General features: G+C 45.9%; 1 protein-coding gene across 1 annotated transcript in view; it reads right to left on the reverse strand.

Annotated features, from left to right (window-relative positions):
* The window catches only part of LOC140389449 (scavenger receptor cysteine-rich domain-containing protein DMBT1-like), a 133,936-nt gene that overhangs the window by 32,869 nt on the left and 82,392 nt on the right, over positions 1-18,675 (reverse strand). Inside the window, exons 6-8 of the mRNA XM_072473585.1 lie at positions 12,409-12,726; positions 3,294-3,608; positions 1,772-2,086 (exon numbers count right to left, since the gene is read on the reverse strand). Coding sequence (XP_072329686.1) covers positions 1,772-2,086; positions 3,294-3,608; positions 12,409-12,726 — 948 coding nt within the window. The remainder of the gene's footprint in view (positions 1-1,771; positions 2,087-3,293; positions 3,609-12,408; positions 12,727-18,675) is intronic.

The following is an 18,675-nucleotide window of genomic DNA, read 5'->3' on the forward strand; positions in this document are numbered from 1 at the left end:
AATTATGCTAACTTCCACAAATCATTGGATAGGACACATTTGAAGTATTGTGATAAGTTCTGGGTATCTTATTTAACGAAGGATGTTAAAGCCCCGGAGGAATAAGAGGAGATTTACGACAATGATACCAGGAATGAGGAATTTTAGATCTAAGCAAAGATTGGAGAAATTGGGCTTATTCTCCTAGGAGTCGTGAGGAATAAGAGGAGATCTTATTGTGGTGCCCAAGATTCCAAACAATTTTGACAAAGAAGGATATTGTGTTTCCACTGGTTGGTATGTCAGTGACTAGGGGTCGCTATTGCAAGATGGTCAACAAGAGAGCTCGGAGTGAGAGGAGGAGAAACCTCCTCGGCCCATCATCGGAGTGAGAGGAGGAGGAGGAGCGATTGAATAAACTCGGTTTGTTCTCACTGGAACGAAGGAGGTTGAGGGGAGACCTGATAGAGGTATACAAAATTATGAGGGGCATAGACAGAGTGGATAGTCAGAGGCTTTTCCCCAGGGTAGAGGGGTCAATTACTAGGGGGCATAGGTTTAAGGTGAGAGGGGCAAGGTTTAGAGTAGATGTACGAGGCAAGTTTTTTACGCAGAGGGTAGTGGGTGCCTAGAACTCGCTACCGGAGGAGGTAGTGGAAGCAGGGACGATAGGGACATTTAAGGGGCATCTTGACAAATATATGAATAGGATGGGAATAGAAGGATACGGACCCAGGAAGTGTAGAAGATTGTAGTTTAGTCGGGCAGCATGGTCGGCGCGGGCTTGGAGGGCCGAAGGGCCTGTTCCTGTGCTGTACATTTCTTTGTTCTTTGTTCTTTGTTCTCTTTACTCAGAGTTGTTGGGATTTGTGATATGCTGCCTGCGAGAGTCGCGGAGGTGGATTGCATGGGAGGTTTCAAAAGAGAGCCGGATATATATTTTGAAGTGATGAATTTAGAGAGCTATGGAGATAGGGCTGGGGAATGGGACTAGCGTGGTTGTTATTTTGGGAGTCGGTGCAGATATGATGGGCCGAATGTTCTGCAAATAACAAGCAAATAACATACAATAAGAATTGTACTGTGGTCACTGATAGAAATAGTGGCATGAAGCAGTGCAGCTGAGACAAGTTTACAAAGTTAAGTGTGATTGTCCTTGTGTTTGTTCTTTCCTGAGCTACTGCATGATTAGATTGACATCTACGCCCTTCAGGACTGGCAAGCTCACCCAGTCGCCCTGCTTGAAAGGCAGATATGTTTTTTGGACTTAAAGAAGTAGACACATAATTTTCTCAATTAAATTGGATACAAGTAATTTGTTAATTGGCTCAATAATATGGCCAAAGGGGCCAAAACTTCTCAGAGTATCATTGCAGAGACTTGAAGTCCATTATTGACCCTTTCTGACAGAAATTCGAAGCAGCAGACTAAATGGGCAGCACGGTAGCACAGTGGTTATCACTGTTGATTCACAGCGGCAGGGACCCGGGTGGACCCCCGGCTTGGGTCACTGTCTGTTCACACTTGGGGAATATACAGAGTACAATTCATCGCCTCGCAGGGTTGACTCAGATTCCTTTCAATTTCCTCTGTCGATGAGGATAAACAAAAGGTAAGTAAATAACTTAGGCATTCCAGTAATTGGAAGAACTCACGATCCTCTCCCTTAATTACCCCCAAAAATGTAAATTTAAGCAGGACAGATCGAAGTTCCTGAAGAATTCCGTCATGCAAGTAAATAATATTATTATTTTGGTAATCATTGACGCTTGGCACAAAATTACACACTTACCGGAACAGATTATCCCAGCATCATTTCTGTGTGTGCAACGATGGTGGCCCCAGGATGTAATGGGGCAGTCGCTCAAACGTAACTCATTGCCGATACATTCGTTGATATCGTTCCATATTGAACCATTTCCCTCTCCGAAGATTTCTCCCCCTGGTGTTGATATCGCAGCTCCACACCCTAGCTGATTGCAGACAACAGCTGCATCCTGTAAATCCCAGGAGGTATTGCAGACTGTGCCCCAGGTGTCACCCAGCAGTATCTCCACTCTCCCTGAGCAGGTGTCATTACCACCAACTAACCGTGGTCCTTTTTGTCCTTTGTGCAGAAACAAAGAACATTTTTTCAACAGATTCGCTTTCCACTGCAAAGTATTTTCCTTATTTAACAGATCAAATGCACAAACCCCAATGGTGCAAAAAAGGAAACGACGAAACCAATGAAAAGAATAAAAAGAGCGAGTTTTCGTGAAACAAATCGGTTTTTTTTCACCCATAGTATCGCTTGTACAATTTACACTACACTGTCGTGCGGCAGTGAAAGAGAACGTCCTGAAAGGAATGTGTTAAGAGCTAAGAGGAAAAATTAAACTCCATTTGGAAAAGGTCTCCAATATTCTGAAAACACGAATACGAAAACTATGGAGAAGCGATCAGCTGGAGTGAAACTTCGGACTTTTGTTAAACCACATATCGTCAACCAAAAATTACCTCGACTTCTTCTCAATGGATAGTTCTGGAATATCCGACGGTAAAGTAGAAAGGATCTTCTGTTGAATCGCGGTGCTGAATTGTAAACAATCATACGATCTGTGCGGGAGATACTGGCCGGGGGCAATCAGGCTTGGGACAGGTTATCAAAATGTATTGCTCTAATGATGTTTTGGGCGGATAAGTTCGAAATATATTACAATATAAATGGTGACAATGAAACATTGAGAAATTCCGAATTTGTTTGGAATTTTAATTTCGACGCTGTATTATTTTATTGTCTATCTGTCCAGCTGGATATAATTTAAATTGGAAATTGCTAATTACCTTATGAAAACGATGAATTAATTAATTTGATTTCCATACAAAACGTGATACTACCCACTGATTTGCAAGACAACTTAATTTTGGCTTGATACCGAGTATCAACGGCTCTTCCCTTGTACATTATTGAAGTGTGGAAAAGGTGTTGGCGGCCTCCGTGACACAGCAGTTAGCACTGCTGCCTCAGAACGCCAGAGACACGGGTTCAATTCCGACCAAAGGTAACTGATTGTGTGGAGTTCTCCCCTTGGGTAACTGCCTGGGCTACCTCCGGTTATACAGTTTAGGTGGATTGGCCATGCTAAATTTCCCTTACTGTCCAACGATCTGCAGGTTAGGTCGGGATAGACTGCTCTTTCATCGAGTCGGTGCAGCCTCGATGGGCCGGACGCCGTATTCCATGGAATGCATCGAATTTATAAGAACAGTTGCACGGATTTAGGCTCTGTGTTCCCACATGATGCAGGTGTAGGAAGAAATGAAACACTTACCGGAACAAATAACACTGACATCATTCCTGTGCGTGCAATGCTGTTGGTTTCTTGGTGTAATGGGGCAGTCCCAGAGAATGGTTTCGTTACCTTGACATCCATAGAAATCCTGCCATATGGGTCCAGTGCCCTCTCCAAAGTGAGCCCCTCCTTGCACTGCTATCACGTCCCCACATTTCAGTGATGTGCAAACCACACGGGCATCCTGTGAATCCCAATTGAAATCACACACTGTCCCCCAGGTGTCTCCGTACTGTATCTCTAATCTTCCCGAGCAGGCGTCTGCTCCACCAACAAGTCTCGGCTCTTTGTGTCCTGTTGAATGATAGCAGATGGTTAAATATTTTCAAGGTCATTTGCTGCAAGACACAGTTTAAATCGACAGCATTATTTGCTAAAATTACAAGTTCTATCGCCAAAGAATGGTAACAAAGTGTTCTTTTGCCGGAGCAGTCTTCTTGAACTCTGAAGATAATCTCCACCCTGGAATTGCTGCGAATGACGTAAGGGCTAAATTGTTACTATGACTAATATGATTTTGTGTCCAAAACTGTTTTAATCTCTCATGAATGACAACACTTCCGTCTCCGCGCTGACCCACAATGCGTCTGCAGGTTCTCCAAGTGCCTGTGTGGTGCTCTGGTTTCCTCCCGCAAGTCCAGAAAGAGTTTTTTTCTTCTTTTCTAAAATAAATTTAGAGGACCCAATTATTTTTTTTCCAATTAAGGGGGAATTTATTGTGGCCAATCCAACTGACTGCACATCATTGAGTTGTGGGGGTGAAACCATGCAGACACGGGGAGAATGTGCAAACTTCACACGGACAGGGACCCAGAGCTGGGATTCGAACCGGGGTCCTCAGCACCGTAGTCCCAGAGCTAACTGCTGCACCACGTGCCGCCCTTTGAGTTGGACATTTTGAATTCTCCCTCAGTGCCCCCGAATAGGCGCCGCAGTGTGGCGGCTAGTGGATTTTCACAGTAACTTAATTGCAGCGTTAATGTATGCCTTGTTGTGACACTAATAAAGATTATTCTTATTCCGATTGAAACATCACAATAAACAATGTTATTTCCCATATTCGACAGTTAAAACAATCGTGTTGTCTACAAAACGTTCTGAAATTCTCAGAAATTGTGGTTCAGAATAAGGCCACCAGTATGGGTTAGATTTATGCCCTGCGTGAGGTAGACGTAGGGCCTGGACTGAGGTCGATAGGCAATGGCAAGCCAGTCTTCACAAAAACTACTGACGATTTAATTCAGCGTGCAGGAATGGTTAGATAATGACACAAGGACGAAACCTTCGAGGGCAGCATGGCATCAACCCATTTTTAAAATACTTGCATTTTACTTTACGTGCATAGAGTGGGGAGATGGTGGCGTCATGGTTATGCCAATAGGCTGATAATTCAGAGAGTCACGCTCCGGGGACATGGGTTCAAAGAGTGTGAGAGGAGGCTGGAGTCGAAAAGACTGCGAGAGAAGCCGGGAGTCCAAGTGACTACGAGAGGAACTGGGAGATTTAAAAGAGCGCAAGAGGCACCAGGAGTCGAAAAGAGTGCAATAGGAGCTGGAAGATTCAAGGAGGTTGGAGCATCGGGGCGGTGAGTATTGGGATTCGGCTGAAGCTGAAAAAACTGACATCACAGGAAAGCTGTGACGTAATTGGATGATCAAGAATCTGTGCAATATAAAAGACTGCAGAACAAATGAATTTACACATTAACTAAGTATAGATCGCTGGACAGGCGACATGCCGTAGCTTAATAATAATATTTCCTGTCACAAGAAGGCTGACATTAACGCTGCAATGAGGTTACTGTGAAAAGCCCATAATCACCACACTACCAGAATGATGTGGAGGCTTTAGAGAGGGTGCAGAAGAGATTTACCAGGATGTTGCCTGGTATGGAGGCATTAGCTATTAGGAGAGGTTGAATAAACTCGGTTTGTTTCACTGGAACGATGGAGGGTGAGGGGCGACTAGATAGAGGTCTACAAAATTCTGAGGGGAATAGACAGAGTGGAAATTCAGAGACTTTTTCCCAGGGTAGAGGGGTCAACTACTAGGGGGCAGAGGTTTAAAGTGCGAGGGGTAAGGTTTAGAGGAGATGTACGAGACATGTTTTTTTGCATAAAGGGTAGTGGGTGCCTGGAACTCGCTGTCGGAGGAGGTGGTGGAAGCAGGGATGATAGTGACGTTTCAGGGGCATTGTGACAAATACATGAATAGCATGGGAATAGAGGGATACAGATCCTGGAAGTGTCGATGATTTTTGTTTAGACGGGCATCATGGTCGGCGCAGGTCTGGAGGGCTGAAGGGCCTGTTCCTGTGCTGTACTTTGCTTTGTTCGCCACATTCTGGTGCCTGTTCGGGTACACTGAGGGAGAATTCAGAATGTCCAAAAATTACCTAACAGCACGTCTTTCGAGGCTTGTGAGAGGAAAGCGGAGCACCTGCAAGAAACCCATGCAGACACAGGGAGAACGTGCAGGCGCCATACAGACATTGACCCAAGCCGGGAATTGAACTGGACACCTGGAGCTGTGATGCAACAGTGCTACCCACTGTGCCACCATGCTACCCAAGTCCTTGACCAAATTATCATGCTGAATGTACCCTCCGCTGGAGGTCAGAAACCCTCACTTACTCCCGGCTGCCAGAAAATCATGAACCATACCAAAGTCATACCAAATGCATGATGTGGGAGCTGGCAGGTCCCATTGTGAGCTGCAGTGATCACATCTGCAGGAAGTGTTTGCTGCTTGAAGAATTTTGGCTCATAATTGATCAGCAGGAGTCTGAGCTTTTGACACTGCAGCGCATCTGGTTACATAGAACATACAGTGCAGAAGGAGGCCATTCAGCCCATCGAGTCTGCACCGACCCACTTAAGCCCTCACTTCCACCCGATCCCCGTAAACCAGTAACCCCTCCTAACCTTTTTTTTTTGGTCACTAAGGGCAATTTATCATGGACAATCCACCCAACCTGCACGTCTTTGGACTGTGGGAGGAAACCGGAGCACCCGGAGAAAACCTACGCAGACATGGGGAGAACGTGCAGACTCCGCAGAGAGAGTGACCCAGCGGGGAATCGAACCTTGGACCCTGGCGCTGTGAAGCCACAGTTCTATCCATATGTGCTACTGTGCTGCCGGTTGGGGGAGAGTACCTGGATGCTTTGTTACTGGAAGTGGTCACACGCCACAGATAAAGTACTTCAAATTCGGCAAGTGGTCTGAGTGTGACTGCGAGTCGGGCAGACAGAGTAATGTTGAATTAAGAAATGGAGGAGCCTCGGCCCTTGACCTTGTCCAACAAGAACGAGGAACATGCTCCCTGTGTGGAGGAGATAAAGGACAGGCGGGAGGATGAGCAAGCTAACCACTGCATCATGGTACAGAATGCCATTGAAGTGAGGGAGCAAAAAGACAAGTGTTAGTTGTCAGGGATTATATTATTAAAGGAACTAATTGGATCCTTTGCAAGCATAATGGAGAGCGCTGTTGCTATGTTGCCTGCCCTTTGTCAGGGTGAGGGACATCTCTAACCAGATGAAAGGTTATTCGAGAGGGATGGGGACGATCCAGTTGTTGTGGTCAACGTCGCGACAAACACAACAGGCAAGACTAGGAAAGAGGACCTGTTACTGGAATATCAGGAACTGGGAAAAATGGGCGGGATCCTCCTGCAAACGGAGAATCCTGCCCGAGGTCAATGGAGTTTTCCAATATCGCCATGTCGCCGGTGGCGTTCTTTGCGGCTGGCAGGACGGAATACTGCAGACCAAATTTAAAGAATTTAAATATCAGCATTGACAAATGGGTCAAATGGGTCAAATGGGTCAAATTTAAACATCAAATATCAGCATTACTATCCGAGCCATGTGGAGTTTCATTTCATGGGGCATGGCATCAGTATTGGGACATGAGGGATCTGTACTGTTGGGACGGTCTCCACATGAACTGATCTGGGAGCAGCGTCCTTGCTGAAAGGATAAATAGGATGGTCACATGGAGTTTATAAGAGCAAATAGATTCGGGGAGGAGAGGGAAGGGTAAAGCTACAAGAAGTATGATTAATACGAACGAAAGCAGGTCAGCATGTGAGAAAACGTTAGAGGTTATTAGGGTGAAAGGGCAGGGCCAGTCTAACGACTATGGAGGGGAAAGGAAACGTAAAAAATCAAAGTGAAATATGACTGTGGAGTCAATAGTGGGAGTCAGTATTGGAAATGAGGCTGAGTTTTATCAGAGATCAATAAAGGAGGTCATAATGTGTGAAAAGTGTATTGCACAAGAATGTCCTGCAAGGGAAAAACAACTCAGGAGAACATATTTTAAACCCTTCTATCTGAATGCACACAGTATTTGGAATAAGGTCAATGAGCTGACAGCACAAATAGAGACAAACGGGCATGATTTGGTGGGGATTACTGAAACATGGTTGCCCTAGGCTACTTAGTGTTTCGAAACGATATTCAGGGAGATATTAAATACGACTCAATTAAAGTACACTTCTCAGAGGAAGAGGAATATTAAAGGGGAGAAAAACATTCCATGGTTAAACAAAGAAGTCAAGGAAGGCATAAAAGCAAAACCTAGGGCATGCCATAAGGTAAAAACTAGTCATAAGCTGCAGGAAAGGGAGAACTTTAAGCTTCCAAAAAGATACTCAAAGTAAAATCAAAAGAGATAAACTGAACAATGAAAGGAAACTAGAAGAAAACATAAACATTAATACCATTAAGGCTCATGTAACATATAAAGCAGAAGAGAATAGCGAGAATAAATGTTGGCCCTTTATAGGACGATACTGGTGAGGTAATAATGGGGAACATTGAAACGGCGGATTCACTAATATTGGTTGAAGATAATTTGTAAAAATCCAAAATCTACAGGTAATGCAGAGGAATTTGGTGCAATAACCATCACTCAGGAGACGATATCGAATAAACTGATGGGATTAAAGGCAGATATGTCGCCGGAACCTGACGGCCTGCACCCTAAAATATTAAGGCAGCAGAAATAGTGGACACATTGTTTATGATATTTTAGTATTCCCTGCATTCTGGAAGGGTCCTGGTGGAGGGACACACGCTAATGTGATGCCCCAATCAAAATGGGAGAGAGGCATCAAGTAGGAAACTATAGACCAGTTAGCTTGACCTCTGTGGTGGGAAGTTGATGGAATCAATCATTAAGGAGATGACTGAACATTTGGAAAGACAAAGATGAATCCACCATTATTAGCATGCTTTTATGATGGTTAAGTGATGCTTGACAAACTTGCTTGAGATCTTTGAGAACGTAACTAGCAAGGTGGATAATGGTGAGCATGTGGATGTGGTACATCTAGACGTGCAGAAGGCGTTTGATAAGCTGCCAAATAAAAGACTGATCCAGAAGTTGATATCGCAGGGGATTTGGGGTAGAGTATTCCATTGGATTGCGGATTGACTGACTGACAGAAAGGAGAGGGTGGGGATACATGAGTCCTTCTCCAACTGGCGAACTATAACTAGCCAGGTGTGCAGGGTCAGTCGTCAGAACTCAACTGTTTACAATTTTTATAAATGATCTGCAAGCAGTCACAGAGTGTAACATAGCAAAATTTGCGGCCGATAATAAAATAGATAGGAAAGCAGGAATTGAAGAGGAGATAAAGATTTTACAGATAGATATAGATAGGCTCGGAGATTAGGCCATAGTTTTACAGATGGAGTTTCATGTAGATAAGTGTGCGATTATCCATTTTGTCCGATAATAGATAGCAAGTTCTTATATAAATGGAAAGCAGATTCAAGGAACACCTGGGCAGAGGGATCTGGGTAACTTTGTTCATGAATCACAGAAAGTCGGTATACAGGTCCAGCATGTAATTAAAAAGGCAAATAGAATGTTCGCGTTTATTGCAAAAGGACTGGAGCATAAAAATAGAGAAGTGTTGCTGTAATTGCATAGCATGTTTGTGAGTCCACATCTGAAGTATTGTGTTAAGTTTTGGCTCCTTATTTGAGGCAGGATCTGGTGCAATTGGAGGCAGTTCAGAGGAGGTTCAGCAGATTCATTCCAGGGATGATAGAGTTGACATATGACGAGAGGTCAAACAGTTTGGGCACATACGCAGTTTGCCTACTTGTGACTCCAGACCAAGACAATGAAGTTGAATTTTAACTGCCTTCCGAATTGCCCGGGCAAGCTTCCCAATTCAAGGACATCAGTGATAGGCAAACATTGCAGACACAGAGACGCCCAGATCCCATGGAAGAATGCGCAAATAGTTGTCGTTGTTACGCTACACTTAATCAATTTTCATGCAAAAATAACGTGTCCCTGTTTAAGTGTCATCGATTCACTGTTTGTTACTGCAGAAATAATCCAGTTGTAAATGATTATTGAATTAAAATCATTTGTCCAGGCACCATCGCCGCTGTCACAGCAGTGGAAACATTCACGGGGCTTTATTTAAAACCAGAGAAAGGTTAATCCTCTACTTTGTGCAGATCGAACAGCAGCAACTTCAAGAAGTGATTGTGTAATTAGAAAAAGCATTATATCTATATATTTATGAAGAGTTAACAGGTGTTTTTAATTTTCCTTCTGATTCGTCAACGTGAGGTGAATAAGTTGCACTAATTTAAAATTGGACGCTGTTGATCAAACTGTGTGGTTGAATGGTATGAGTTCATGCACAAATGAAATGTCGAAAGTGCAAAGCCAACGTGTCCCCGTAAAGATAAAGGGTGGGGCGAAAGGTCTCAGAGACACCAACATACAAAGGATATACAGGATTGTAAAAGGAAAAGAGGGGATGCTTATCGCAGATTCAGGTGGCTTAAAACAGTGGATGCCCAAGAGGAGTATTGAACATGCAGGAGGGGAATCAAAAATAAATTAGGAGAACAAAGATGCGCCATGTAAATTCCTCGCAAGCAAAATAATGGAACATTTTGCAGGTAAGTTAAGGGCAAGCGGGTAAGCAGGGAAACAATGGGACTCATTAAGTAACAAAATGTTAATCTGTGTGGAGTCAAAACACGTAGATTGTTTACGAATGAGTATTTGACATCCGTGACAACAATAATATTTCTTGTTGTTACGAGTCGGTTTACATTAATGCTGCAATGAATTACTGTGAAAATACCCTAGTCGCCGCAGTGTGGTGACTGTTAGGGTACACTGGGGGAGACTTCAGAATGTCCAATTCATCTAACAAGTGTCTCTTTAGGGACTTGTGGGACGAAACTGGAACAGCTGGAGTAAACCCACGCAGACACGGCAAGTATGTGCATACTCCGCACCGACAGTGACCCAGTGAACACGGGTCCCTGGTGCTGGGAAGCAACTGTGCTAACCACTGTGATGCCATACCGTCCATGGTCATTGTGGAGAAGGAAATTTAGGGAATATGAAGCAGGTACGAGTTCTGTCATGAAATTGAACAGATTAGAACTGAGAGGAAGGAGGTGTTAGCGATTTTAGCGGGCCTGAAATTGGAAAAACCACCTACCCAGATGATATGTGTGCTAGACTGCTGTTGGTGGCAAAGGAGGAGTTTGCAGGAGCTCGATCGGTAATTCCTAAATCCTCTCTGGCCGCAAGAGACGTGGCAGAATACTGGACGACATCTAACATAGTACAATTATTTTAGAAGGGAAGTAGGGGAAAAACAGGTAATTACAGGCCATGGGTCTAACATCATCGGCAGGGAAATTATTGGAGCATACTCTGAGGGACAGAATTAATCTCCAGTTGGAGAGGCAAGGATTAATCCAGGATAGTCAGGGTGGCTTTGTCAGGGATGATCCTATCGATGAAACGTGAATGACTTTTTTGAGGAGTCGACTAGGTGTGTACATTGGAGTAGTGCAGTTGATGTAACCTGCATGCACTTCAGTAAACCTGTTGACAATGACCCAGCCGCATGGGAGACTGGTAGATAAAGTACGAGCCATTGAGATGCAGGGTAATTTGGCAAATTGGATCCAAGGTGGCTTATTGGTAGGAGACATAGCGCAATGATCGAAGGCTGTTTTTGTTATTGCAACCCTGAGTCCGCTGGGCTACCTCGGGGTTGTGGGCTGGCTTCCTTGCAGTTAGTAGGGTACATAATAATATAGGTGTAAATGGGGAGGGCATCATTAGTAAATTCGCACATACCACGAAAATTGGTGATGTGGTAAATAGCGAAGAGGAAAGCCTTAGATTACAGAAGGATATAGACAAGATCAGTAGATGGGTTTAACAGTAGCAAATAAAATTTAGCACAGAAAAGTATGAGTTGATGAATTTTGGAGGGACGGATAATACAAGGACATACATAATGCATAGGAGGAAGCTAGGAAGTACAGAGGTCCAGATGGAACGTGGGGTCCATTCCAATGATAGGTGAAGGGAGCAAGACAAGTGGATCAGGTGAATAAAACATTGTCTTTTATAGTCGAAGTACAGACTATAAGACCAGGGAAGTTTTAATGAAGGTGTATAAAACGTTGGTTAGGCCACAGCTAGACTACTGTGTGCAGTTTTATCGCCACGCTATAGGAATGATGTGATTGCACGAGAAAGGCTGCAAAGGATCATCACGGGGATGCTGTCTAGGCTAGAATGCTTCAGCTGTGAAGAGATGTTCGTTACGCTGGGTTGTTTTCATTGGATCAGAGAAGGCTGGGGAGTACCTGACGCAAGTGAACAAAATTATGAGGGGATAAATATATAGGAAGAAACGTTTCTCCTCAGAACAGTGTTCGACAACCATTTAGCATAGATTTAAGGTCAGAAACATTAGATTTAGAGGTGAAGAGAATAAATTATTTTTCAACCAGAGGGTGTTGGGAATCTGGAACTCCCTGCCTGAAAGGGTGATAAAGGCAGGGACCCTCATAACATTTTAAGAAGAATTTCCATGAAAACTTCAAATGCGATAGTACAGAGGGCTACGGGACAATTGCTGGAAAATGGAATTAGAATACATAGATGTTTGAAGCCCGGTGCAGACACGATGGGCCAACGGGCCTCTTTTTGTGTTGAAAAACTAGCGACTCTATTCCGTCATGACATGGTGTTATATTGCCCAATTGTGTGAATGTTAAAGACTGGAGAGTTACCTGCACAAATTACACCGGCTGCCTCCTCTTCCAGGGAACAGTTATTGTGAGCCAACTGTTTCAATTCACACTTCCACGGGTTTTCCTCGATGCCGTTGCAGTGGACTTCAACATTTAGCATGGTCGACTGGCCAGCCCCAAATTGGGAATTTCCTGATGCAGACACAGCCTCGCCGCAGCCCAGGTACTTGCATACAACACGAGCTTCATTCATATCCCACATTCGACCGCAGATAGTAGCCCAGCTGTCAAAGGTCCCGGCTTTAACTCCCCCCGCACAGGGACTCCGTCCACCTTCAAGCATCGCATTTTGCTCGGCTATGTTTTGGAAAGAATGCAATTTAAAATGATTTGCATTAGGGCTGTGGCATCGATTTGGGACTCTGAAGGCTGAATGTTCCCTTCGGGAAAGGAAACATAAATTTTTGCTGCGGCACACTGAAACTGTCACTCACTGGATTTGACTAGGGCGCCATTAATTCCTTACCTTTTTTTATTCCAATTTAGCTGGACTATAGGAATTGTGAGCTTTCTTGAAGTTGGCTTTCTCCAATTATTTGTTCTCTCCTGGATTATTCCAAGTTCCTTTCTGCAGTCAACCAAAACTTATGATGCAAGAATCATTGTCTCCTAAGGTGTTCCCCACACAGCCACGTGACCCACCTCCTGCCCAGGAAGCAGAACCAGCAGTGCGTTCTTTCTGGCTGAATCTGAAACATGCTGATGTTAAAAATTGACCAGAACATAGCTGAGGTGGTGGGTCGGGCAAATTTTTCACTCCGGGTTTGATTCGAGATCGAGGGGAGTGGCGATTTTAATGAGCAAACAAAATGGGATTTGGGAGAGTGAAGGAGGTGACGGATCCGGGTGGGAGTTATGTGATTGTGAATGGGGTATTGGAAGGGGCACTTGTAGTGTTGATAAAGGTGTACGCCCCAAATTGGTATCATGTGGGTTTTATGAGACGGTTGCTGGCACCGATCCCGGATTTGGCCACGCACCAGTTGATCATGGGAGGAGATTTTAACTGTGTCCTGTAGCCGAGGGTGGATAGGTCGAGCCCCAGGTCGATGGCAAGGGTACAAATGGCGAGGGAGCTGGGGGTGGTCTACAGAGAGGATGGGTATGATGGATCCAAGGCGCTTTCAGAACCTAGGCGGAATGGAGTATTCCGTCTTTTAACACGTCCATAAGGTATATTCGACGACTGATTACTTTGTAGTGAGAGGAGAGATTTTGGTTGGGGTGGAGGGGGCAGAGTATGCGGGGATAGTTATCTCAGACCGTGCACCGCGGATGGAGGTTTATTTGAGAAGGTGCGGGATTATGAAAGGATTATGTGGAGTTGAATCAGAATGGGAGGTGTCGGCGGCCATTGTTTGGGAAGCACTAAAGACAGTGGTCCTGGGAAAATTATTTTGTTTAAGGCCGTTATGGATTGGGAAAAGAGGGAGGAACATGACCGTCTCGTGAGCAAAATAGTGGAGGTCAACAGGGAATATTCCAGGGTGCCCGCCGTGGAGGGATTGGCGAGGAGGAAAAGGTTGCTGGGGCACATTAACAGGCTGACAACAGGGAGAGCGGTACAAAGAACAAAGAACAAAGAAATGTACAGCACAGGAACAGGCCCTTCGGCCCTCCAAGCCCGTGCCGACCATACTGCCCGACTAAACTACAATCTTCTACACTTCCTGGGTCCGTATCCTTCTATTCCCATCCTATTCATATATTTGTCAAGATGCCCCTTAAATGTCCCTATCGTCCCTGCCTCCACTACCTCCTCCGGTAGTGAGTTCCAGGCACCCACTACCCTCTGCGTAAAAAACTTGCCTCGTACATCTACTCTAAACTTTGCCCCTCTCACCTTAAACCTATGCCCCCTAGTAATTGACCCCTCTACCCTGGGGAAAAGCCTCTGACTATCCACTCTGTCTATGCCCCTCATAATTTTGTATACCTCTATCAGGTCGCCCCTCAACCTCCTTCGTTCCAGTGAGAACAAACCGAGTTTATTCAATCGCTCCTCATAGCTTATGCCCTCCATACCAGGCAACATTCTGGTAAATCTCTTCTGCACCCTCTCTAAAGCCTCCACATCCTTCTGGTAGTGTGGCGACCAGAATTGAACACTATACTCCAAGTGTGGCCTAACTAAGGTTCTATACAGCTGCAACATGACTTGCCAATTCTTATACTCAATGCCCCGGCCAATGAAGGCAAGCATGCCGTATGCCTTCTTGACTACCTTCTCCACCTGTGTAGCCCCTTTCAGTGATCTGTGGACCTGTACTCCTAGATCTCTTTGACTTTCAATACTCTTGAGGGTTCTACCATTCACTGTATATTCCCTACCTGCATTAGCCCTTCCAAAATGCATTACCTCACATTTGTCCAGGTTAAACTCCATCTGCCATCTCTCTGCCCAAGTCTCCAGACAATCTAAATCCTGCTGTATCCTCAGACAGTCCTCATCGCTATCCGCAATTCCACCAACCTTTGTGTCGTCTGCAAACTTACTAATCAGACCAGTTACATTTTCCTCCAAATCATTTATATATACTACAAAGAGCAAAGGTCCCAGCACTGATCCCTGTGGAACACCACTGGTCACAGCCCTCCAATTAGAAAAGCATCCCTCCATTGCTACCCTCTGCCTTCTATGGCCGAGCCAGTTCTGTATCCACCTTGCCAGTTCACCCCTGATCCCGTGTGACTTCACCTTTTGTACTAGTCTACCATGAGGGACCTTGTCAAAGGCCTTACTGAAGTCCATATAGACAACATCTACTGCCCTACCTGCATCAATCATCTTAGTGACCTCCTCGAAAAACTCTATCAAGTTAGTGAGACACGACCACCCCTTCACAAAACCGTGCTGCCTCTCACTAATACGTCCATTTGCTTCCAAATGGGAGTAGATCCTGTCTCGAAGAATTCTCTCCAGTAATTTCCCTACCACTGAAGTAAGGCTCACCGGCCTGTAGTTCCCGGGATTATCCCTGCCACCCTTCTTAAACAGAGGAACAACATTGGCTATTCTCCAGTCCTCCGGGACATCCCCTGAAGACAGCGAGGATCCAAAGATTTCTGTCAAGGCCTCAGCAATTTCCTCTCCAGCCTCCTTCAGTATTCTGGGGTAGATCCCATCCGGCCCTGGGGACTTATCTACCTTAATATTTTTTAAGACACCCAACACCTCGTCTTTTTGGATCACAATGTGACCCAGGCTATCTACACCCCCTTCTCCAGACTCAACATCTACCAATTCCTTCTCTTTGGTGAATACTGATGCAAAGTATTCATTTAGTACCTCGCCCATTTCCTCTGGCTCCACACATAGATTCCCTTGCCTATCCTTCAGTGGGCCAACCCTTTCCCTGGCTACCCTCTTGCTTTTTATGTAAGTGTAAAAAGCCTTGGGATTTTCCTTAACCCTATTTGCCAATGACTTTTCATGACCCCTTCTAGCCCTCCTGACTCCTTGCTTAAGTTCCTTCCTACTTTCCTTATATGCCACACAGGCTTCGTCTGTTCCCAGCCTTTTAGCCCTGACAAATGCCTCCTTTTTCTTTTTGACGAGGCCTACAATATCACTCGTCATCCAAGGTTCCCGAAAATTGCCGTATTTATCTTTCTTCCTCACAGGAACATGCCTGTCCTGTATTCCTTTCAACTGACACTTGAAAGCCTCCCACATGTCAGATGTTGATTTGCCCTCAAACATCCGCCCCCAATCTATGTTCTTCAGTTCCCGCCTAATATTGTTATAATTAGCCTTCCCCCAATTTAGCACATTCATCCTCGGACCACTCTTATCCTTGTCCACCAGTACTTTAAAACTTACTGAATTGTGGTCACTGTTACCGAAATGCTCCCCTACTGAAACATCTACCACCTGGCCGGGCTCATTCCCCAATACCAGGTCCAGTACCGCCCCTTCCCTAGTTGGACTGTTTACATATTGTTTTAAGAAGCCCTCCTGGATGCTCCTTACAAACTCTGCCCCGTCTAAGCCCCTGGCACTAAGTGAGTCCCAGTCAATATTGGGGAAGTTGAAGTCTCCCATCACCACAACCCTGTTGTTTTTACTCTTTTCCAAAATCTGTCTACCTATCTGCTCCTCTATCTCCCGCTGGCTGTTGGGAGGCCTGTAGTATACCCCCAACATTGTGACTGCACCCTTCTTATTCCTGATCTCTACCCATATAGCCTCACTGCCCTCTGAGGTGTCCTCTCGCTGTATAGCTGTGATACTCTCCTGAACAAGTAGCGCAACTCCGCCTCCCCTTTTACATCCCCCTCTATCCCGCCTGAAACATCTAAATCCTGGAACGTTTAGCTGCCAATCCTGCCCTTCCCTCAACCAGGTCTCTGTAATGGCAACAACATCATAGTTCCAAGTAGTAATCCAAGCTCTAAGTTCATCTGCCTTACCCGTAATGCTCCTTGCATTAAAACATATGCACTTCAGGCCACCAGACCCGCTGTGTTCAGCAACTTCTCCCCGTCTGCTCTGCCTCAGAGCCACACTGTCCCTATTCCCTAGTTCTCCCTCAATGCTCTCACCTTCTGACCTATTGCTCCCGTGCCCACCCCCCTGCCATACTAGTTTAAACCCTCCCGTGTGACACTAGCAAATCTCGCGGCCAGGATATTTATGCCTCTCCGGTTTAGATGCAACCCGTCCATCTTATACAGGTCACACCTGCCCCGGAAGAGCTCCCAGTGGTCCAGATAACAGAAACCCTCCCTCCTACACCAGCTGTTTAGCCACGTGTTTGTCTGCTCTATCTTCCTATTTCTAGCCTCACTGGCACGTGGCACAGGGAGTAATCCCGAGATTACAACCCTCGAGGTCCTGTCTTTTAACTTTCTGCCTAGCTCCCTGAACTCCTGCTGCAGGACCTCATGCCCCTTCCTGCCTATGTCGTTAGTACCAATATGTACAACGACCTCTGCCTGTTTGCCCTCCCCCTTCAGGATTCCCTCTACCCGTTCGGAGACATCCTGGACCCTGGCACCAGGGAGGCAACATACCATCCTGGAGTCTCTTTCACGTCCACAGAAGCGCCTATCTGTGCCCCTGACTATAGAGTCCCCTATAACTATTACTCTTCTGCGCTTTGACCCTCCCTTCTGAACATCAGAGCCAGCCGTGGTGCCACTGCTCTGGCTGCTGCTGTTTTCCCCTGATAGGCTATCCCCCCCGACAGTATCCAAAGGGGTATATCTGTTCGAGAGGGGGACAACCACAGGGGATTCCTGCACTGACTGCCTGCCCTTTCTGGTGGTCACCCATTTCTCTGCCTGCACCTTGGGTGTGACCACACTTACATAACTGCGATCTATGACGCTTTCCGCCACCTGCATGCTCCTAAGTGCATCCAATTGCTGCTCCAACCGAACCATGCGGTCTGTGAGGAGCTGCAGTTGGGTGCACTTTCTGCAGATGGGCAACTGCGTAGGGCAAGGGGGGGGGGGGGCGGGGGGGGTTGAAATATGAGTTTGGGGAGAAGGCGAGCCACACGCTGGCGCACCAGCTGCGGAGGCAGGCTGCATCCAGGGAAATATTGTAGATACGGACTGGGGCTGGGGATGTGGTCAGAGCCAGGGAAGATAAATGAGGCATTTTGGGATAACTACCAGGGACTTTATGAGGTGGACCCGGGACTGGAGGAGGGGACATGGAACAGTTTCTGGACAAACTGGAATTTGCCCAAAGGAAGCAAAGAAGCAGGCGTTGGAGGAGCCGCTGGGGCTGAGGGAGGTGCTGGATAGTAGCAGGGGTATGAAGTCGGGAAGGCCCCTGGGCCGGATGGATACCCGGTGGAATTCTATAAGGAATTTGCGACGGACCAGGCACCACATCTGTTAGGGGCATTCAATGAAGCACTGGAGAAGTTGCCAGAGACAATGACGCAGGCAGTAATCACACTAATTTCGAAAAAGCGGAATGTCCCGGTAGAATGTGGGTCATGTAGGCCCATATCAATATTGAACACGGATGTGAAAGTATTGGCTAAGTTGTTGGTGGGGGGGATGGAGGAGTGTGTTCCCAAGATGGTGGCAGAAGATCAAACAGGCTTTGTGAATGTCAAGCAGCTCGCGAGTAATAAGACGGCTGATGAATGTGGTGATGAATCCATCGGGGGCTCTGATCCCGGAGGTGGTGGTGTCCATGGAGGTGGAGAAGGCATTTGATCGGGTAGAGTGGCGTTACTTGTTCGAGGTTTTGTGATGGTTTGGGTTTGGGCCGAGATTTGTGGC

Source organism: Scyliorhinus torazame, chromosome 14 (assembly GCF_047496885.1).
Source record: "Scyliorhinus torazame isolate Kashiwa2021f chromosome 14, sScyTor2.1, whole genome shotgun sequence".
Lineage (NCBI taxonomy): Eukaryota > Metazoa > Chordata > Chondrichthyes > Carcharhiniformes > Scyliorhinidae > Scyliorhinus > Scyliorhinus torazame.